This window comes from Amblyraja radiata, chromosome 13 (assembly GCF_010909765.2).
Source record: "Amblyraja radiata isolate CabotCenter1 chromosome 13, sAmbRad1.1.pri, whole genome shotgun sequence".
Taxonomy (NCBI): domain Eukaryota; kingdom Metazoa; phylum Chordata; class Chondrichthyes; order Rajiformes; family Rajidae; genus Amblyraja; species Amblyraja radiata.
Window position 1 is genome coordinate 50796755 of NC_045968.1, and position 24113 is coordinate 50820867.

A 24113-nucleotide genomic window follows, 5' to 3' on the forward strand; every position below is an offset into this window, starting at 1 on the left:
CTCCCCATATCCCTTGATTCTGCTAGCCATAAGACCTCTATCTCTCTTTTGAATGCATCCAGTGAATCGCCCTACACTGCCTTCTGAGACAGAGAATTCCACAAATTCACAACTCTCTGAGTGAAAAAGTTTTTCCTCATCTCAGTTCTAAATGGCCTATCCCTTATTCTTAAATGTGGCCCCTGGTTCTGGACCCCCCCCCCCCCCTCGCATCCGGAACACGTTTCCTGCATCTAGCGTGTCCAATCCCTTAATAATTTTATATGTTTCTATAAGATCCCCTTTCATCCTAAATTCCTGTGATTATGAGCCCAGCCGTTCCATTCTTTCATCATATGACAGTCCCGCTATTCCGGGAATTAACTTGGTGAACCTACGCTGCACTCAATTGCAAGAATGTCCTTCCTCAAATTAGGAGACCAAAACTGCACACAATAGCCCAGGTGTGGTCTCACCAGGGCCCTGTACAACTGCAGAAGGACCTATTTGTTCCTATACTCAAATCCTGTCATTATGAAGGCCAACATGCCATTAGTTTCTTCACTTCCTGCTGTACCTGCATGTTTACTTTCAGTGACTGATGTACAAGGACACCCAGGTCTCGTTGCACTTCCCCTTTTCCTAATCTGACACCATTCAAATAATAATCTGCCTTCTTGTTCTTGCCACCAAAGTGGATAACCTGACATTTATCCACATGTGCTCCCAGAAGAGGTAGTTGAGGCTGTACTGCAGCAATATTTAAATGTCCTTTGGACAGATACATGAATAGGATAGGTTTAGAGGGATATGGGCCAAACACAGGCAGGTGGGACTCACGTTGATGGGGCATTTTGGTCCGCATGGGCAAGTTGGACCGAAGGCCCTTTTCTGTGCTGTATAACTCTCTGACTCTGAGTATGAGTGATGCGCAACTTCATCCAACTTGAAAAACACAGAATCAAGGTCAAGTTCAAGTCTATGGTCGTATATGCAGGTACAGTGAGATACTTCTTGCAACAGTATCGCAAGCACATACACTCAGAGAACCATACAAAAACTCATTGTGCATGAATTTGATGTCAATTACACATCACATTCCAAAAGAGAGAAGACTTTGCAAATATCAAGACATTAGTACAAAACCATAATTAGAAAAATAAATGTCCATGGTAGCACAGATGTTCCATTACTGAGGTAGGAGTATAGGTTGGTTTAAGAACCTGATAGCTGTAGGAAGGTGTTCAAGAAGGAACTGCAGATGCTGGAAAATCGAAGGTACACAAAAATGCTGGAGAAACTCAGCGGGTGCAGCAGCATCTATGGAGCGAAGGAAATAGGTAACGTTTCGGGCCGAAACCCTTCTTCAGACTGATAGGGGGTGGCGGGGAGAAGGAAGGAAAAAGGGAGGAGGAGGAGCCCGAGGGCTGGGGGATGGGAGGAGACAGCTCGAGGGCTAAGGAAGGGGAGAAGACATCAAGGGCTAACAAAATTGGGAGAATTCAATGTTCATGCCCACCGGATGCAGGCTCCCCAAGCGGAATATGAGTTGCTGTTCCTCCAATTTCCGGTGTTGCTCACTCTGGCAATGGAGGAGACCCAGGACAGAGAGGTCGGATTGGGAATGGGAGGGCGAGTTGAAGTGCTGAGCGTAGGAAGGTAGCAGTTCCTGAACCTGATGCTGTGAGACTTCAAGCTTCTGTACCCCCTACTCAATGGTAGCAGTGAGAAGAGAGCATGGCCCAGGTGGTGAGATCCTGGCACATGTCATGACGATGAGTCATGGTAATGAGATGCAAATATTTTGACCTTTGTATCAGCTGACTTGGAGGTCAAATGGGATGTGCGCTGTGTAAGCCAAGGCAGGAGGCCATGGCCCGGGGGAGATAATAAACACGGAGACAAAGGAATGTAACCTGTAAATATTGTGTCAGTATTATTATTCCACATCTTAAGCGAAGATGTGACATTGGCAACTTGGATATTTTGGATATTTTGGATTCTGAATCCGTGGCTATGAGCTGGAAAAAGATAGGAAAAGGTTTCATAATGGCAGTCGTTGGAGCTGATATCTTAGCACTTTGCGAAGTCCACACTTCGATCCGACGGATGATGCGTCAGTGTGAAGTGGAGCGCTTGGCTGGAGGAATTGGAGGCCTACGCCGACAGTCACCGGCTCTTTCTTGAGGAGAGTACGCCGGGTCAGAAGGCGCAGCAGAGAGCATTGTTTCTCTTCACCACGGGGCCAGCGGTTCGAGAAGTGTTTAAAACACTCCCTGAATGAAGGAAGACTATAAGAAAGCCGTTGATGCTTTGAACAGTCATTATGTGGTGGTGCTGAATGCTACATTTCAACGCAAGGCAATGGGAACCACGGGACGAAGTCGCCCGGTGGAGACGTCGCACAACACCAACACTCCCGTGGGACCGAATGGAACGTCGGCCAAACGCAGCCCAGAAACGGCTGTTCTGTAGTCCGCCATCCCGTCAGCCACGCACTGTGCTGCAGCAAACTCCACGTAATCCACACCGTGGTCAACAGCCGCCACCGCTGGGAGGGCTGGGCGGGACAGGGCATCGGCGACCGTGTTGGACTTCCCGTCCACATGCCGAACGTCCGTCGTAAATTCAGAGACGAATGCCAGGTGTTGTTGCTGCCGGGCGGACCATGGGTCAGACACCTTACCCAAGGCAAACGTCAAGGGCTTGTGGTCGGTAAAGGCGGTAACGGCCTGCCCTCCAGGAAGTAGTGAAAGTGCCGGATGGCCACGTAGAGTGCGAGGAGCTCTCTGTTAAATGCACTATAGTTGCGCTCGGGGGGCCTCAGTTGACAGCTGAAAAAGGCCAGCGGCTGCCAGCGTCCATCAATGAGCTGTTCCAAGACCCCACCTATGGCCGTATCAGAGGCATCCACAGTGAGAGTCGTCGGGGCAGTGGCCCGCGGGTGCACCAGCATTGTGGCTCCAGCTAGCACCGCTTTAGCACCCTCGAACACGGCCTCCACCTCAGTGGACCACACGAGTTCCCGTGGCTTACAGGCGAGGCACTGGAAAAGGGGGCGCATGATTCTGCCCACCGCCGGCAAGAAACGGTGGGAGAAGTCTACTTTCACAGTAAGCGGCCTGGGGAACTGCCAGATGGCCTTCACCTTAGAGGGCAATGGGGTGGCGCCCTGCGAGGTGACGTTGTGGCCCAGGAACGAAATTGTGCAGAGACCAAACTTCGGGGGATTGACGATAAGTCCATGGTCGCGGGGCCCGCTGCAATAGCATCCGCAGGTGTGTGAGGTGCTCCTGTTGGGAGCGGCTCGCGACCAGGATGTCATCGAGGTAACTGTAGACAAAGTTCAATCCCCGACCGATCATGTCCATTAAGCGCAGGAACGCCTGAGCAGCGTTCTTCAAACCGAAGGGCATGCGGAGCCACTCAAACAGCCCGAACGGGGTGATGGTGGCAGTTTTGGGCACGTCTTCCGGGCTCACAGGGATCTGGTGATAACCACGGACTAGGTCCACCTTGGAGAAAAAGGTGGCGTCCTCCAGATGGGCCGAAAAGTCCTGTATATGTGGGACTGGGTAGGAAGGCATACGGGCCCTCTACTTCAGCCACTATGTTGAGCTGCGGGCAGGGTGCCGTCGTGGGGCCACGGGGCCGAGGTCCTACGGTGGAATGAGGCGCCCGCCCCGTACGTCCACCATGAGATAAAGGCCCGAAGGAAGTCGGCACCCAGGAGCGGAAGTGATAAAAGCACCACTGGAGGTTATCCCGGTCCCTGGCGTGTGGCCGTGGCTCGGCGACGGTTGCGGTGGGCTGGGCATCTCTGTGGAGCGGTTGGCGGGCAGGCGCGGACACCCGGCTGATGGACCCGCTGTCCTGCCGCCTCGCGAGCCACAATTCGTCAGCGAAGTCGGAACCAACGAGCAGCAAGTGGATGTCATCCGGTATCTGTTCGAGGAATGCCTGCTCGAAGAGCGGGCATGGTCGATGGCCAGCCATCAAGGCGAACATCTCGCTCATCAATGCGGACGGTTTGCGGTCGCTGAGGCCGTCCATGTAGAGGAGGCGGGCGTCACACTCCCGGTGGCTGAGCCCGAAGGTGCGGAGCAGTAGGGCCTTGAGGCCGTCGTACTTGCCAAGCGCCGGTGGGTCCTGCAAGTATGGCAGCAACCACGAGGCCGTCTCTTGGTTGAGCGCCCCGACGAAGTAAAAGTACCGGGTGTCGTCGACCACGACACTGCGGAGATGAAACTGGGCCTCTATGTGGGCAAACCACACTTGAGGCTGCTCTGCTCAAACACGGGCAGCTTCAGTCCTACACCATTTTGCAGGGCATCGAGGATGGCGGCGGCTTGCATGTTGAAAGTCCAAAATCCGCCGGAGTAGCGGAGTCACCACTTTGGCGAGTCAAGACTCTAGGGTGCATGAAAAGTACTTTATTTTAGAACACAAACAATGCGTCACCCGAGTCGAATAAGACAGCCAAAAGTATTGTTGCTTCCACAAGTGTGGGCGCTAGACTGACAGTTACAGCAAAAAAACACTGCCAATAGAACACCCGCGCTCATGAGACTCCTCCAGCCAATCACGAGGGTTCGATTATCCAGAGCCACCACTGGGTGGCGCTACAATATCTAGCATTATAGACATTTCATCCATTTTGTCCAGCACATACAATCTGTACAGCTAACATAAAGGAATACTACAATACAAGCAGTGATGAGCTGGAATCAAAGGAGAATTGTTTCTCAGTGAATGGACACTACAATGATGAGAAAGAAGGGCGGAATATTATTCCCTGAATCTCATGCACAGTATGACACAAGCTAGCACAGTACAATAACTGTAAGAGATATGTCTCTTGTGCGAGGTAGAAATCAGACAGAGTTTTGGACAGGATGTTGCTTCAAGGAGAAACTCTACACAATCTAGAAAGCCCACACGATGGGTAAGGCAAGCACCTTACCTGCTCTGACTGATCTTGTGACCAAAGGAATCGTACATGTTTTTTGTTCCTTGACCGGGGAGTTGTTTGCACTCCCTTATGCAGCAGTATAAGATATTTAAGCAGCAGTACCTCCCTTAGGCACGCAACCAGGAATAATACTGTGGCCAGGAAGCCGAATGTGCCTTTGGCTTTCACAGATAAAGCTATCTAGACAGACATGTGAGGCATTACTCAGAGAAGATCATATATCACACTGAGGGCAAAGCATGGAAGGTTGTCCAGCAGATAAATAAGAATTTAAAATTCTCACTGCAGACAATTGTTGTGTTGTACACTGTTGATATCAAGTGGCACATATTTTGCCAGAAAATAAGCTTGCTGAAAATCCAAGTCAAATGCCTGAGAGACAATCTAAAGAAAGTCTCGATCCGTAACATCACCCATTCCTTCTCTCCCGAGATGCTGCCTGTCCCGCTGAGTTACTCCATCATTTTGTGTATTGCCTAACAGACAAACGAAAATAGAACAATAGTATTGCTCCAGGAAAAGTTGATTATCAATTTTACTTCGGAGTCACGTGAGTGACTACGTGAAGAACCCGCTCAGTGCGCAGGCGCGGCATTACGCCAGCAGTGCAACAGCGGCAGCGGGAGTTAGGCGCTCCCGCAACAGATGAAACGGACCGTCAGGTGAGTATCCTGAGGTCGGGTTTTCTTTTACAGGGGAGCCCCTTTTTCTGCTTGTGTTTTACAGGCAGAGAAAAAGGCTCTGGAACAAAACTGTCCCCCGTTCGAGGAGGAACGTTTTCCGTCGGGGGGAAGGGGGGCAGCAACAGGCGGTAGGAGCGACCCGGTGTTCCGTAATTCCCCGACACCGTGCCGAGCCCAGCCCGATAGCGGGCTGGATGTATAGCCACCCGAAGAGGCATCCGGCAGGTGTTCCCGATTTGGGACGGGACGTCTCTCCACCCGCACGGGGGGAGAGAGAGCCGCCTGAGCTGCTGGAGCGGCTCACGGAGCAGGTGCCTGCGAGACGCGCTGCTTGAGGGGCGCTCTTGCTTCTACAAGGCACAAAAGCTCTAGAAGAAGGCGGTAGGAACATTTACCGGGCGCACCGCTATCCCCACACCGCGCCGAGCCCAGTCCCGCTAGTGCCTGAGCTGCGGGCTGGATGTTCAGCCATCCGAAGAGGCACCCGGCCGGTGGCTTCCGACTTGTCGGAGGGGACGTCTCTCCACCCGCATGGGAGAGAGACAGCCGCCTGAGCCGCTGGAGCTGCTCCTGGAGCAGGAGTTCCTGCGAGACACGCTACATGAGGGGCAGTCTCGCTAGTGGGTTCAGGCATACCCTCCACAGTGCCTAGGCACTGCCCATCGCTTCCTCCTTAGTGTGGTTAGCTTTGGGGTGACCAGTGGCTGGGCTGGTCATGAAGAGGGGTCACTGGCTGAACAATATCGGGAGTATGCTTGAGGTACAGGATCAGGAAGAGCTGCTGGGTGTGGCCGCTATGTGGCTCCACCACTAGCGAGATGGCTTTTCAGTCTCAACTGATGGCCAGCTTACTACCTGTCTTTTCCAAAAATCCTCTCCAAGACAGGTAGCCATGAGGCGTTGGTTTTATCACGCCTCCCCTAAATTGCATTTACTCAAGGTGCCCGCCATTATTGGGGGATACATTGAGCAGCGCATTTAACCTAAATATTTTAAAAATGCATTTGGTACCCTGACGTCGGCTATCATGTCCACCTGCTCATTCCAGAAGGGCAGGGTAGTATGGCAAAACACCTGACCCTACTGTTCAACGGTATACCTCATAACTTCTCAAATGAACTCACAAACCTGCCCTCAATCTATGAAATTAACAGGACTATGAGAACGCCGACCTCACAAGCACAGATCCTGCTACCTGGCACTTACCAAACCAGTCCTAAAAAACTGGACGAAATGTTCAAACTATTCGGCACAAGAGGGCAGAGTCTGGAATGAGCACCACACTAAACCAGACAGCAGTACCTCTACGTGTCCACCAGATGCGTCTACCTCATGGTACTGGTGAAAGCTCGGGGCCTGCATGCCAAACCCGTAGCATTTAGGCCACGGCCCAGAGCAGGCCCCAGGGAAAATGCGCCACCCCCCAACAAACATCGTCCCTACAAGAACAAGGAACCAGAAACCGAAGAAAACAACAATGAAGACAGATAAGTATGGTTCCTACCATCACATAAAGGTTAAGGGTTGTACTAACAAGGGGTGGGTGAATCACGCCTGGTTAGGAAGCTATCACTCTTGGTAGTTATATACCAAAAAACAAATACAAGGGGAATAGAATTAATATCTTGCCACCAATTCAGCAAGCACCCCAAGGGGTCTACCCTCCCACGATGGTGAATGTCGCACCATCGTTGATAAACCACTTGAGTATATCACCAGGTATACCCATTCATGGGATTTGTAACTACTACCATGGATCCAAGGATACTTTATGGTAGACATCGACCTTGAAGATGCACACTATTCAGTACCTTCTCATATAAGTTTCGGATATACCGCAATTACCTGGATGGAGTAACCATGATGAGCGTTGCGGCATTTAAGTCAAAGTTATCCAGAATCAACAAGCCCTGACACTTAGAAACATTCCGTCATGGCATGTCTATATATTAACGACAAACTATCCTTGGATACAGCTTTAGCTGCATCGCTTCTCGGCCTTTTGGCTAAGATCAAGTGTAGTATCTGTTCTTATCAGTTTAATATTCTGATACGTCCCTTATCTAGGGACCATATATTAAATTGAAATTTGGAACAGGGAGATGGAATAGGGGCTTGCTCCGTCCACTCCACGCATCGACCCAGTATTGCAGTGCCTCTGGGAACGGTGCACAAAATATATATCCAGATATTTACGTTGACCATCCACAACTTTGTTATCTGGTATTCATTAAGACTATCAGTCATGGTGCATTAACCACCAATCAACTACGTGGCAAAGTAATTGGGATATAGCAGCATTATCAGCTACTGAACTTTGTACCTTTCCTATGATCTGAGATACTAGTGTTCAAAACTATCTCCATACCTGTAATATGGGGGCAAATGGATTAATCTGTAGTGCTATCATGGAATTTATCGGCAGGAAGGATTATGGTTGTACACTTCCACCTGTTTTGAGTAACATCTTATGTGTCCTGATGTGTTACTGAGCTTGTAATACTTAATGCCAATATGAATTGACTTAAACATGTTATATATTAACTTACTTAATTCTAGTGAAGCATTTGCTCAGTAATCCACCAAATTTGCATGTTCGTTTATAAGATAACAACATCACAGTGGTGGCATATACCAAACCACTTGGGCGGAGAACATCGATATTAGGTGACAATTTATTAACAATTGGAAACCGTATGTCGTCAAACATGTTTGACCATCAGTAACTCACCTATCAGGTGAGCTAAATACTGTAAACATACATTTAAACCAAAAATATTTGCTGAAATTACTAAGCAATATGGACACCAGATATCGATTCCTTATATCCAATTAAATCACCACGTACTAACTTACGTCACATGAAACCAATCTCAAGGCAGCGGCAATGGAGACATTCCCGCGTATTGAGGGGTGGGGGGAACCTAATCTCTATGTTTTCCTTTCCTTCTACCTCTTCAATAGGTACTACGGCTTCATCAGTCGGGTACTACGCAAATTACAGTGGACCAAGTCCACAAGCATGGTTCCCAGTGATCCTCGACATGGTCATTAAAAGAATTGCAGAATTGGGAAGACCATTGCTGTGCTTGGATCAGCAGCACTATCAACCTGATGACAGCATTCCGTCGCATATCCTAGGGAACATACCTGAGGAGCATCAAGAAATGGTACACTGTTTTCCAAAACAGGAATTACACATTCAACTATAACAAAAACTGTACTGGAGCTCCTGGCAGGTCTTCACCACAATGAAGGACATGTTCTGTCAGCCTACTCAACTTGGGTACCGCTCACTGGTGATCAGATACAGGAGAGGTATATCAATCCATTCCCCAGAAATAGGTACACCCAAATTGGGATGTCAGTGAAATCCTGACATACCTTAGGGGATGATCACCAGCCAGGTCACTCACCCTGGAACAGCCTACCCTGAAGATGGACATGCTGGTGGCCTTACATCAACACAAAGAGCCAGCTCTCCCATCTACTGCGATGGGACAACATGGTTATAACACCAGATAGTGTCACATGCCCATTCAAGGGTTGGCCAAACAGAACAGACCAGGAACATCAGGTCCAGTCATGAAATTCCGGGCATACCCACCTGAACCACGTTTTATGTGTCATGACCCACTTAGAGATCGACACAGCCACAGGAAACCTCATGGTCGGGTGACGAGCTAAACTATCTCTAGTGGCTCAAGCAGGTACTGGGAGTTGCTGGAGTAAATACTAATGTGTATAAAATCTTATTCCACCAGGACAGCTTCCACGTCAGTAACTAAGAGGATGGACGAGCCTATGGACCACATCCTGGCTACTGCAGGGTGGTCTAGGGAGTATACGTTCCAAACTTTTATAACAAACCACTGACAGAACCTGTATCGTTTGCAGAAAAAGAATCTGCAAAAAATATATAATTTAAGCCCGGGGGAGCAATTGGTCTTGTTGTTGTTAATAACACCATTATTGTTTTTACAAACAGATTCATAGTTGATTACGATAACATACTTCCTCCCTCGAATAACTTCGGCAGCGAGTGAAGTATGAACTGTTACACGGTTTGAAATCACAGAGCTTTGAAGTCTTCACGTAGTCACTCACGTGACTCCGAAGTAAAATAGTAAGATTAAACGATAACTTACCAGTTTGAAGTTTGATCTGTATTTTATGAGGAGTTACGATGAGGGATTACGTGCCCTCCGCTCCCACCCTCATTATATGGATCAAACTAATAAATTGATGTCTCCTTATCTTTACTATGTTTACTTCAAATAACTGTGTCTATCTGTGATTCCACACCGCTGCTTGGAAGTATGCCGCGCCTGCGCACTGAGCGGGTTCTTCACGTAATCCCTCATCGTAACTCCTCATAAAATACAGATCAAACTTCAAACTGGTAAGTTCTCGTTTAATCTTACTATTATATATACCCTGTTTTGGAAGTTATGCTCTAGAATTTCTAACCAAATGCTACAGAGTACACAGATGGAATATGCGATATTAATGGCAACTCCAAACTAATCTATTTACTTACCAACCAGCTTCATTTTCCACCAATGTTAAGATAAAGTAAAACCAAGCAGAGTGCAAAATTACATCCGTTAATTTATGGCTGGGAAGATTAGATTATAATGCCCAATTTTAATAAAGTAGCCTTTTTACGAATGCAACCCCAGGAAGGCTGCTGGACCAGATGGCATCCCAGGGAGAGTATTGCGGGACTGTGCAGACCAGTTAGCGGAGGTTTTTAGCAAAATCTTTAACCTCTCTCTGTTAACGTGCACTGTCCCTAAATGCTTTAAGACTGCTACCATCGTGCCTGTACCCAAAACAACATTCATTAAGAGCTTGAATGACTATAGACCTGTTGCTCTCACTTCGACCGTGATGAAATGTTTTGAACGGCTGGTCCTGGCCCACATTAAGTCCTCACTCCCACCCACCCTGGATCAGCATCAATTTGCGTATAGAGCAAATTGATCAATGGAAGATGCCATCAACACAGCTCTACATTCTGCACTGACACATCTGGAGCGTCCTGGCTCATATGTGAGGATGCTATTTGTAGACTTTAGTTCTGCATTTAATACGATCATCCCCAGCAGAATGGTGGACAAACTGTCTGATCTGGGTATTAATGCAATAACATGCGGATGGATTAGGGACTTTCTAACAGATCGCCCACAGACTGTCAGGATGGGGTCCAGTTACTCCCCGGTCCTGACGCTCAGCACAGGAGCGCCACAAGGTTGTGTGCTGAGTCCCATTTTGTACACAATATACACTTATGACTGTATACCAACACACAGTACAAATAGGATCATTAAGTTTGCGGACGACACGACTGTGGTGGGACTGATAGGCAACAACGACGAGTCTGCCTACAGGGATGAAGTCCAAAAACTGACTGTCTGGTGTACCAAAAACAACCTGGTACTCAATCCATCGAAGACGAAAGAGCTGGTCGTTGACTTCAGGAGGAAGAGGAGAGAGGAACCTGCTCCTTTATACATCAAAGGAGACATGGTGGAGAGAGTCACTGGCTTTAAGTTCCTGGGAATAAACATCTCCCAGGACCTTAAATGGCAAATGAACACCGTCACTCTCGTGAAGAAGTCACATCAGCGGCTGTATTTCCTGAGGTCTCTGCGGAGAGCAAACGTCTCGCAGCCGCTGCTGTTGTCCTTCTACCGATGCGCCGTGGAGAGTATCCTCTCCTATGGAATCCTGGTGTGGTTTGCTAGCTGTACTGTGGCTGAGAGGAGGGCGTTGCAGGGAATTATAAAAACTGCGCAGAACATTACAAACGCCCAACTGCCCTCCTTGGATGACATATATAGGGCCAGATGCTTGCGCTGGGCCACAAATATCAAACAGGACACATCCCACCCTGCCAACCACCTTTTTACTCTGCTACCCTCTGGGAGGCGATTCAGGACTCTGAAGGCTCGCACCGGTAGACTAAAGAATAGTTTCTACCCATGTGCGATAAAAGAGCTAAATTCCAACAGAGAATGCTGGGGAAGCAAAATGTAATTCTAAGAAATGCCGCCAAATTCTTTTAAATTCTTTTAAATTCTTTTAAAACACCTATTTATTTTTACTAATAAGTGTACATATGTGTCAATGGTTGTCGTGTTTGTATTGTTTTTAACCGGAGGAGATGTAATGGAATTTCGTTGCACAGTATTGTGCAATGACAATAAACGTATTCATTCAATACAAAGTCCAATCAAATTCAAATATTGCTCAAAGTTTACTGTCATGTGATTTCTTGGAAATGACATAGGGAAGTGAAACTTAGTCTAGCGCTGATTACAATTCAGCTTTCTGAATATATTCTGTAAAGAGAGCAACTCCTCTCCAGAACAAAACAATCCAATTTGTTACAGAGCCAAGGAAATTTGCTTACAGATTTAATTGTTTCATTGTGTTGGAAGAATCGGCAAAGTGAAAGGTAAGGACATTTTATCTTCTGTAATTTTCAATTATAGTTCATTTGCCAATGTGTGACTTTTACAGACATTACCTACTCTAATGAGAAATATTTCTGCAGGAATGTAATTTGGCTGCTTAGAAAACATAAAGGCCTTGAAAACGAGTCAATATACATTCTTTGAAAATCACATTAAAAATGCATTTCAACATAAAGACCTGACAATTTGGGAAATTGAATTGAAGACTTCCAGGTGCAATTCAATTTAATGAGCTGGCATTTTTCTAACATTATTAATGCACAAGACAATATCGCCAACATAGAGGGTTGCCAACTTCCTCACTCCCAAATAAGGGACAAAAAGGTGAGTATAGATGGGGCATGTAAGGGACAATAAGGGACTAGTGTAGACGGGGCATGTAAGTCGTTGTGGGAACGTTGGGCCGAAGAGCCTCTTTCCACGCTGTGGAGCTCTGTATCCCAGGACTGATTCGATGAGATGGGAGGGAATGCGAGGGGTGGGGGAGAGGGTTGAGGTGGGAGAGGGGGCGTGAGTGGGATGGGGAGGGGGAGGGGAGAAAGAAGGATGGGGAGGGGATGGAGAGGGGAGGGGATGATGGGACAGCACCGTGAGGGGCACGGTGGGGAGTAGAGTTGAGGAGAGAGGATATTAAGGGAGAAGGGGAGGGGAGGGCCATTGAGGGGGAGCTAGAGGGGTCAATGAGGAAGAGTGGATATTGAGGGGAAGGGGACACTGAGGGGGAGGGGAAGGGGACATAGAGGGGAGGGGACAATGAGGGAAAGGGGAGGGGATGGGACATTGAGGTGGAGGGGAAATTGAGGGGAAGGGGACACTGTGGGGAAGGGAAGGGGACATTGTTCGTTGTGGGAACATTGGTCCGAAGGGCCTCTTTCCATGCTGTGTGACTTTCCATGTTGTATCCCAGGACTGATTCGATGGGACGGGAGGGAATACGAGGGGTGGGGAGAGGGGACGTGCAGGGGGAGGGAGGGAGGGAGGGAGAGGGGTGAGAAGGGAGAGGGGGAGGGGGAGGGAGAGGGGATGGAGAGCGGAGGGGATGAGAGAGGGAGATGGGACAGCACCGTCAGGGGCGCGGTGGGGAGGAGAGGGAAGGAGGGAGGATATTAAGGGAGAGGGGGAGAGGATGGGACGGGTGGGAGAGGGGAGGGGATGAAGAGGGGACGGGTGGAGAGTAGAAGATGGGACGGGGGGGACGGAGAGGGGGAGGGTACGCGAGGAGAGGGAGAGAGGGAGGGAGATGGGAGGGGGCCGTGAGGGGCGCAGTGGGTAGGAAGAGAGGAGCGTGGAGGAGGGAGGATATTGAGGGAGAGGAGGATGGGATGAGAGGGGACAGGGTGAGAGGGGGACGGGGAGTTGACGGGACTGGACATTGAGGGGGATGGGGAGTAAACATTGAGGGGGAGGGGAGGTGAGGGGACATTGAGAGGGACTGGACGGCAGGGAGTGGGGCTTATAAAGACGGGAGAGAGGGAGCCGGATGGGGAGGGGAGGGGACATTGAGAGGGAGGGGATATTGAGGGGGAGGGGACATTGAGAGGGACGGGACATTGAGGAGGAGGGGAGGGGGACTGGATGGGAGGGGGTGATAGAGACGGGCAAAATATAGCGGTGAATCATTCGTGCGTGGCGTCAACAGTACATGCAACACGCACGCACGCTGTTGTATCAGATCTAGAATCTGTCTGTAAGCGTGCCCTCATAAACTACAAATTCTGCATTGATCAGCTTCGCAATCATTCAAACGTGTTTCTACTTAGCAACATTATTTCAGGATACCCAGTAACCCATGAATGCTACATGCGCAGCCATTTTGTTCACAAAATAAGGGTGAAACCAATGATCCAAAAAGAGGAGTCTTGGCTATGAATCCTATCACGACTGCCAACTAGGAGAGTGGTGGCACAGGACTAGATAGCAACTCTCTCAAATTCCAGGGCTTATATACAGACATTGCCAATGCCAGCAAAGGGTACTTTTTTAGAAATATCTTGAAGCAATATTACCACAAATGGCAGACTGAAGTGGCAATAACTCCTTATCCAGAAATAATGTTGTGCTCGCTGAAATATCCAAAAACTAAGGCTATCATACTGGATAAATGTATTAAAGGATAGATAAGATAATGAAGCTGAGCTAAGCCAGGAGCCATGCTTGAATACCCAAAACCCTGCTCCCATTCTGGTTTTAAGCCCTTCTCTGCAAGGTCTACCTTCAAAAGAAAGTGAAGCATCACTTTGGGTTCCAGCCAACCCTTTCATTGCTGTAATAAAATGTACAGTGAACTTATTTTTTAAAATCCAAATGTGCCAATTCCATTGAAAGCAGCATGTCCGACCTTACACACGCCAACACCCTCACCTGGTGATTATTAGCATTGGCTATTTAACTGCCTATCCACTTGCTTTCAGCATGACCAGCTATTTTAAATAAGACACAACAAACTACAGATGCTAGTTTTCAAAAGAAGATACAAAGTTGTAGATTAACACAGCATGTCAGGCAGCATATCCAGAGAACATCCAGAGGCAACGTCTTGGGTCAGGATACTTCTTGATCCTATTGATTTAACCGATGAAACACCTGGGAAGGCAAACCTGGAAAATCTTATTTTGTTTGTTTTCAGTCGTAAAGATGAGAGAAATATTAACATATGGAAATAAAAATTATCATTCAATTTGCTTAAGAATACTCAATATTAATACATATAAGATTATTAAGGGTTTGGACACGCTAGAGGCAGAAAACATGTTCCCGATGTTGGGGAAGTCCAGAACCAGGGGCCAAAGTTTAAGAATAAGGGGTAAGCCATTTAGAACGGAGACGAGGAAACACTTTTTCTCACAGAAAGGCTGTGGAGGCTGGTTCTCTGGATGCTTTCAAGAGAGAGTTAGATAGAGCTCTTAAAGATAGCAGAGTCAGGGGATATGGGGAGAAGCCAGGAATGGGGTACTGATTGGGGATGATCAGCCATGATCACATTGAATGGCGGTGCTGGCTCGAAGGGCTGAATGGCCTACTCCTGCACCTATTGTCTATTGTCAATGTAGCTATAAATATTCTTATGAAGAATGTAGACTGATCTCATTGTGAGAATGTCAGGATTGGTGTTGAGACAATGGTGAAAAATTCCAGTCATGTAAAAGGAGGGACAGAGATGGGCAAAAAACAAAAGGGAGTTTATGATTGCACAAAAAATGGTTAATCAAGGAAATATTTCCGGTAAAACTCAAGTTAGTCAGTAATTGTTATTAATTTGGCTTGATTTAATTGTGCTTTGTTGTGACCAAAATGTGTATCTCGAATTAAGCTTTTTGAAATAATAGGAAGTGTCTGAATTTTCTAAACGCCAATAAAAACCAAAGAACACAGCTTGAAAGGAAACAAAACTGAAACCGAAAAGCTTATACGCCACCAAACCAAATTGCATAATTGATAAATCTATTTCGAGCAATAGATCAATTGAATATAGAAACTATGTAATTATTACATAACTTGAATTGCATTTTTACAGTTCGTTAATTTTTTCTAGAGTCAAATTTATGTCAATTTATGTAGTCAAATGCTGGTTGAAGATCACAAATAGTACTTGAAAGAGGAAGTTCACAACTTGGATGGATGGGGCTTTTATCACACTTTTTCTAAAAATCAAAATAAACTTTATTCAAATAAAAAATATGTACAATATAGGAACCGCGCAAAAATATATCCGACATTCTCGGAGGCTATACAAACATTCAATACTGTTTTCACAAATAGACAACTTTACCCCACACTCTTGCCACTCATGTGGCCCCCTGGTGTGAAATCTCTTCCCATATTTTGAGGGGCGTCTCCACCACACCCTGCCCCCCATGTCCAGTAGCGGAAAGACCCTAGACTGTGGTCCTCCCCCACAGAGCCTTGGCGTTGACTGCACCGAGCTTCAGTGCGTCCCTCAGCACGTACTCCTGCAGTCTACAGCGGGCCAGTCGGCAACATTCCCCGACGGACATCTCACTGTGCTGACCCATCTCGCTCGGGCAAACCAAAGAGAGTCTTTCACCAAGTTGATGACCTTCCAGCAGCACTCGATGTCCATCCCTGAATGAGTCCCTGGGAGCAGTCTGTAAGTCACAGAGTCCTCTCTTATGGAGCTGTTCGAAATAAATTGTGATAGGGACCCTTGTAAACCTCTCAACTCTTTTTGAAAATCCACACTCTGCGAAGAGGTGGGCAACCATCTCCTCTCCATAGCAGCCGGCCGAGGGCAGCGTGTGCTGGTGGTGAGGTTCCGATGGTGCAGGAAGGATCTGACGGAGGGCTCCCCTCCTTGCCAGTCAAGCAAGGTCTTTGTTGGTGTTTGTTGGTGAGTTCTGAGGCATTTCGCCAGACTAGCTGGGTAGTCTGCTCTTGGAACCATGCCACTGGATTTATGGAGTCATTTCCCTGCAGTGGCTGCAGGATGTCCCGTGCTGACCACTGCCCGATGGACATGTGGTCAAAGGTGTTGGTCCAGAAGAACCTTTCTCTGAACTACAGATGCTGCAGCTGACTGGCACATTGCGTGGCATCTGCGCCAGGCCCATCCTTCGCAACACTGGGGACAGGTAGAACCTCAGCAGGTAGTGACACTTGGGGCCCATATACCTTGGCTCTATGCTCCTCCTGATGCAGCCACTCATGAAGGTGGCCATCAGGGTGAGGGCGATGTTGGGCACGGTTTTACCCCCGTTGTCTACCGACTTGTGCATTGTGGCCCATCGCACCGATTCCATCCTCGACCCCCAGATGAACTGGAAGACGGCCCGGGTGATCCCTGTGGCATAGGAGGAAGGGACAGGCCACATGCGCAAGTACAGCATCCCCAAGAGCACCTCACATCTGATGACTAGATTTTTCCCTGTTATAGAAAGGGAGCGCTGCTTCCACAGCTCCAGTTTCTTCCCCTCCTTGGCTATCCACTCCAGCCAATTCTTGTCACACGCCCCCCCCCCCCCCCCCCCCCCTCAAACCAGATCCCCAACACCTTCAAGAAGTCAGGCTGGTGAAGGGGACGGAAGATCGGTCTGGCCAGTTGCCAAAGAGCATGGCCTCGCTCTTCCTGCGGTTCATCCTAGCTCCCGTGGCTGACTCAAACTGATTGCAGACACTAATCAATCTGCGGACCGACCCTGGATCCGAGCAGAAGATGGCGATATCGTCCATGTACAGGGAGGCTTTGACTTGAGTGCCCCCACTGCCTGGCAATGTCACTCCTCTTATGCTTATGTCCTTCCTGATAGACTCGGCAAAAGGTTCTATACAACAGACGAACAATACAGGGGAGAGAGGACAACCCTGCCTGACTCCAGACCTGACAGGAAGCTGTCTGATTCCCACCCATTGATTTGGACTGCACAACAGATATCAGTGTAGAGCAGTTGGATCTAATTCCTGATTCTCTCCCCGAAATCCATTTTGGAGAGTACGTCCATCATGTATGTGTGCAATAGTCCTTCAAAGACACCTCTTGAATTCAGGGAGACCCACTTTTGAGTTGATCCAAGCCTTAGGAACAAGCAACATGCATGAAGACCAGAGGAAATGTTTTCTGTGGGTTGCTATCACCTCCTAATAATGTTCAGGGAAGGTAGGGTGAGGGTGGGATGATGATAGCCACGGTGTGTTTGAGGTTCATGGAGAGAAGGGATAGTCAGACTGAAGAAGGGTCTCGACCCAAACGTCACCCATTCCTTCTCCCCAGAGATGCTGTCTGACACGCTGAGTTACTCCAGCATTTTATGTCTACCTTTAATTCAAACCAGCATCTGCAGTTCTTTCCTACACGTCTGGGGAACTGATACCCTTTCCCTCTGATCTAACATCTTTAGGTCTTTACATATTTCAAGACAGTACACAATGGCAGAAGTTCCTGGAACAAACCATTGGTTCACTCACTTCACCAGCCGTATAGAAGAAGCGGAACTTGAAGAATGGTGGGCACTGAATTTCAATTACAACCTCCGAAATGAACTGGATGCTCAGAGAAGAGCAAAAGGTTGGAAGATTTATGTAACATCAACATTTGCCAAGTAAGGTATTACATATTTGGGAGCCAAATGTACAACTGACATGGGTTATTTTATGAAAAATAATGTTTTGCACAAACTTGGAGCCTTGCTCAATCCATTTTTAGGTGGAAAGCAAATGGCAATGAAACAAAATATTTTCCCTGATAGATAAAGTTCATAATAGGAGTGCATTACAGAATTATGGTTACTTTTATGAATTCATACAGATAATCCCCTCAACATCATATAACACCAAATAATAAACTATCTGATGTGAATGTCCTTCAAATTAATTATGGAATATTCATATACCTGCCAAGCATAGACTTGTTTCTTTACATTAATCCTTTGATGTTTCTACACTGCATAGGAATATAGGAGCAGATGTAAGCCAGCCAGTTACTTAAGACATGTTCCACCTTTCATGGAGATTTAGTGGATCCGTGAGCTAATTTCATATCCATTTTTACCTTATTTTCCCCAGTATCTTTGATTAACAAAACTCTACTAATCTCAGATATAAAGCAAAGCATGCAGGCACAGCTGGCAGTGAAGAAAGCGAATGGCATGTTGGCATTCATAACAAGGGGAGTTGAGTATAGGAGCAAAAAGGTCCTTCTGCTGTTGTACAGGGCCCTAGCGAGACCACACCAGGAGTATTGTATGCAGTTTTGGTCTCCAGATTTGAGGGAGGACATTTTTGCTATTGAGGGAGTGCAGCGTAGGTTCACCAGGTTAATTCCCGGGATGGCAGGACCGTCATATGTTGATAGAATGGAGCGGGTGGGCTTGTATACTCTGGAATTTAGAAGGATGAGAGAGGATCTTATTGAAACATATAAGATTATTAAGGGTTTGGACAAGCTAGAGGCAGGAAACATGTTCCCGATGTTGGGGGAGTCCAGAACCAGGGGCCACAGTTTAAGAATAAGGGGTAAGCCATTTAAAACGGAGATGAGGAAAAACTTTTGCACGCAGAGAGTTGTGAGTCTGTGGAATTCTCTGCCTCAGAAGGCAGTGGAGGCTGGTTCTCTGGATGCTTTCAAGAGAGAGTTAGATAGAGCTCTTAAAGATAGCAGAGTCAGGGGGTATGGGGAGAAGGTAGGAACGGGGTACAGATTGTGGATGATCAGCCATGATCACATCGAAGGGCCGAATGGCCTACTCCTGCACCTATTGTCTATTGTCTAAAACTATTGATCTTGTATCACTTGTCATTTCCAGAAGGAAGTTCAAAGAAGGTTACAAAGTGCTGGAGTGACTCAGCAGGTCAGACAGTATCTCTGGAGAACATGGATAGATGACCAATACCAATATATTTACCAATATATATATGTGGTAAAAAGGATCAAAAGACCATGATGGGAGTTATATTCGAGCCTCTGAATACTAGCCAGGATATTGGGTACAAATTACATCAGGAGATAGAAAAGGCATGTAAGAAAGGCAATGTTACAGTGGTCATGGGGGTTTTCAATATGCAGGTAGACTGGAAAAATCAAGTTGGCACTGGATCCCAAGAGAAGGAATTTGCAGAATGCCTACGAGATGGCTTTTTTAGAGAAACTCATGGTCGAGCCCACTAGGGAAAAGGCAATTCTGGGTTTGGTTTTGTGTAATGCATCATATTTGACTAGGGAGTTGAAAGGCAAGTAATCCAGAAGAGGCTATGATCATAATATGATAGAACTTAACCTGCCATTTGAGAAGGAGAAGTGAAATCAGATGTATCGGTATTACTATTGAGTAAATGTAACTACAGATGCATTAAGGATAACTTGTCTAAAGACAGATAACTTGTCTAAAGTTGATTGGAAGGCGACCCTAGCAGGACAGACAGTTGAGTAACAATGGCAGGAGTTTTTGGGAGTCATTTGGAAGACGCAGGGTCTTTTCATCCTAAAGAGGAAGAAACATACTAAGGGGAGAATGAGGAGACCTTGGCTGACAAAGAAAATATAGTATACAAGTAAAAAAGAAGGCATATAACGTGGCAAAATGACCAGGAAGCTATAGGATTAGAAAGCTTTTAAAAACTAAGGGAAGCAAATAATAAAGCAACAAGGTTAAAAAAAAGATGGAATATAAAGGTAAGCTAGCCAATAATATAATAGTAGGAATAATGCATAGACTACTTTTTAAATGGGGAAAGGATTCAGAAATCAAAGGTGCAAAGGGACTTGGGAGTACTGGTTCAGGAATCTCAAAAGGTCAATTTGCAGGTCGAATCAGTCAAATGCAATGTTCCTTTCAAGAGGACAAGAATATAAAAACAGAGATGTAGTGCTGAGGCTTTATAATGTTGTGAACAGTTATGAGCCCCACTTCTGAGGAAGGATATACTGGCATTAGAAAAGGTCCAGAGGAGGTTTGTGAAAATGATTCTAGGAATTATTGGGTTATCGTGTGTGGAGCATTTGATGGTTCTAGTCTGTACTCGCTGGAGTTCAGAAGGATGAGAGGGAGTTGGGGATCTCATTGAAACCTACTGAATAATGTAAGGCCTTGACAAAGTGGATGTGGAGAGGATGTTTCCAGTAGTGGGAGAGTCTAGGGCCAGAGGACCCAGCCCCAGAATAAAAGGATGTACCTTTAGAATGGAGATGAGGAATTTCTTCACCCAGAGGATGGTGAATCTGTGGAATTTGTTGTGACAGATGGCTGTGGAGGCCGCTATTGTGTATTTTAAAGCGGAGGTTGATAGCTCCTTGATTAATAAGGTATCAAAGGTTAGGACGAATGGGAGCAAGGGAATGGGGAAAAAGGGGACGAGGGAAAAACAGATCAGCCATGATTGCATGGCATTGCAGACTTGATGACTCGAAAGGCTTAAATCGGCTCCTATATCTTATAGAGTTATAGAGTGATACAGTGTGGAAACAGGTACACACACTAGGGACAATTAACCTATGTATCTGTATGCCTTTGGAGTGTGGGAGGAAAGCAAAGATCTCAGAGAAACGCCACGCGGTCATGGGGAGAACGTACAAACTCCATATAGACAACACCCATAGTCGGAATCGAACCCGGGTCTTCAGCGCTGTAAGGCAGCAACTCTACCATTGCACCGCCGTCACGCCCTTGGGAGACAGTTCTTGTCAAGGACAGTTAGTGTATCTTGCTCTCAGCTGTTTGCACCTTAAGATTGGTGCCAGCTCTAATTGTATTGGTAGCCTTTAAATGAATGACCCTTCTTTCTGATGACATCCTTTAGCTTTCTGTTTAAGAATCGTTTTGGGACGTGATAGTCTTCATTTCCATGACATGTCAGGGTCGTTCATGTTGTGTTTAATTCCCTTGAAATTCATGTGCTTGCACATTCAGTTTATCATTCGATCCTGTGAGAAAAGGCTCGTTATCGACCAGATGAAGTGTAAAAAAAGCCACTCAAGCTGCTCAATATGCACTTCCACTAATCTCCATATATCCTCCCTCAGGTGTGGTTTCCAGAACCAAGCAGAGACGTCTAAAGAATAAGCAGCTTCTGCTACAGTTATAGCAGAACTAGTATTGTGTTGTTGGTCTATGATTAATATTATTGCCTGGCATATCCACTTACCTTTTTCACATGTTTATGAGTTACGGTTAATTATATGTTTATCTGTTACACATGTTCATGTGTAAATTCATGCATATGCAGAAAATGCTGGAAATACCCATCACTGATGGAATGTTATCAGTTTGAAATGGCTTTTCTCTCCACAAATGCTGCCTGATCTGCCGAGTGTTTCTGACATGTCCTGCTTTGATTTCAAATTTCTGGTATCAGATTTCATCTTGATGCTCAGGTGTACATGGTGCAGATGAGAGCACCTATTACAAATCTGTTCTAAATGCACTCAGAAGCAGATCGAGGAAATTTCAAGCATGAAATGACATGTTCTTCAACAACACTAACAACCCTGCCCTTACCTCCAACAGATTTATCTGTCGTCGCTGTTCAAATTCGTGGTCTTCATATCGGGCCTCTATGGTGTTTCATTACCGCCTGAGAAGGAAGAGTGGAATAGTTTTGCTTCGCCTCTTCCAGCAGCAATGCAGAGAATGCAAAAACCCCATTATGCACAAACCACAGGTTAATTCCGACCAAATGTACGAAGTGCTTGACAGGCTTATTTTAAAAATCCTCAAAAACTGCTACCGTGTTCCCAATCTGGTAGAAGAAGGAAGAGCTGTGAACCATCGGAAGACTAAACCTCATGAAAGTAACCTCTGTGAAGCCTGTGGCTTGGGCATGTGCAATCAAAGTTGATAAGGATAATAGGTATGTTTGAGGTTGAAATTTTGCTTTGGTCCAATTGGTAACTGGCAAAAATATAATCAAAATTACACTGATATGTTATGGTTCAAATAGTTAGCGGTAGAAATATTTGCCCAATTATCTAGCTGATACATTCCAAAACTGCTGGAATCCATCAGCACGATGGAATATAACCGTATGTTCTTTCTTTCTGCATTCTTTGTTGCATTTAGTTTAGTAACATTAAGCAATCCATAAAGATTTCAGTAAAAATACTTTTTGTAAGACTGTTCGGGCTTTAAACTGAATATTATTTATATCAGAGGCGTCATTGGATTCTCACTGAAATGCAGCACATAATAGAGCTCGGTCCAGTCCAATGTATCAGTACTTATGCTTAATTAATTTGGAATTTGTTATTTACTAGACTAAGTGGGACCCGTTGGGACGTTGTCACACAGGAAGCCTGGTCCCCCACCCAATGCAACCCGTTCCCCAACACAATATTCCACCACTCACCCGTTCCTCCAACGCAACCTGTTCCTCCAATGCAATATCCCACCACTCAAGCCTATCCCCCTCCCATCAAATCTACCCCTCCCTGTCCCCCTCTTCCTCTACTCCCCCTTCTATCCCACCTTGCCTATCTACCCCCTCTCTGCACTCCACTATCCATCTACCCCACTCCCACCCTCTTTCCCCCCTCCCTCCCTCCCTCTCTCTCCCTCCCTCATTCCTCTCTCCCTCCCTCATCCCTCTCCCTCCCTCATCCCTCGCCCCTTCCCTTTCTCATCCCTCTCATCCCCTCCCTCCCTCATCCCCCTCCCTCCCTCATCCCTCTCTGCCCCCTCCCTCCGTCTTCTCTCCCCTGCCATGCTGTGGGCCGGGCTGCAGCGTTCCCTCTCTCCGTGTAACGCTGCAGTGCGTCAGGGCCCCTCCCGGTGTCTGCGCCCGCGGGCAGGAGCCGCTGAGGCGTTGCCCGTCCCGTAACCCGCCGTGTCCCTCACTGCCTGCCCCCCCCCGTCCCACCCATCCCCATCTCCTCTACCAACCCATCTTCCTTCCTCCACCACATTTCTTTCATCCTCCTTCCCTCACCCCCATCCAGCACCTAGCCAGGTCGTAGAGCAGCGGCAGGGCCTGGAACTCGGCCTGGTTCTCGTACTCGGCCCGGCCCTGGCTGTAGGTGCCCGAAGCACTCGCGGACCTGGGCCTCGACGGAGCAGGGCTTGCAGTGCCGGGGACAGGGTGAGCGTGTTGGACGGCCGAGTCAGAGTTACTGCAGGACGCCCCTTCCTGAGTGACAGGAGAGGAGACCAATCTGCGTGGTGGCGACTGACAGCAAACTGCACATGCGCAGTTTTAAAGATTGTTTAAACCTCGATAACTTTTACAATATACCATAGATTGGAACGAAACTTGTTGCACTCGCAGCACAGGAGAATGGTGAGTAAGGAGGGGGGCAAAAATCGTAACGCTATCGCGTACCGTTTTTGCGCAAATAGAAAAACCCCACAAACCAGAGGAGCACAAGATCAGAATTTTAGTTATGTACTAGACCAAGTGCAGACCCGTTGGGTCTGTTTCGCCAACGGCGCTTGCGGGGGGGGGGGGGGGTGAGAAGAGGGGAGGGAGGGGAGAGGAGGAGGAGGAGGAAACGGGATAGATTTTGGAGGGAAAGGAGAGCGGGGTAGGGGGTGAGAGATGGGGAGAGAGATGTGGGGG

The 24113-nt window shown here is 47.2% G+C and overlaps 1 protein-coding gene and 1 non-coding gene across 2 annotated transcripts; both read left to right on the forward strand.

Moving 5' to 3' along the window:
* Positions 1–7620: 7620 nt before the first annotated feature.
* Positions 7621–7812, forward strand: LOC116980202. Its single transcript, XR_004413893.1, has one exon. It is a non-coding gene; the product is annotated as a U2 spliceosomal RNA (small nuclear RNA).
* A 4106-nt stretch (positions 7813–11918) lies between these two features.
* Positions 11919–22676, forward strand: LOC116980013 (receptor-transporting protein 3-like). The gene is made up of 3 exons (XM_033032072.1): positions 11919–12097; positions 17969–18169; positions 22070–22676. Exons 2-3 carry the CDS (start codon positions 17997–17999, stop codon positions 22398–22400), a joined length of 504 nt encoding a protein of 167 aa, XP_032887963.1. The 5' UTR covers positions 11919–12097; positions 17969–17996; the 3' UTR covers positions 22401–22676.
* The last annotated feature ends 1437 nt before the right edge of the window (positions 22677–24113 follow it).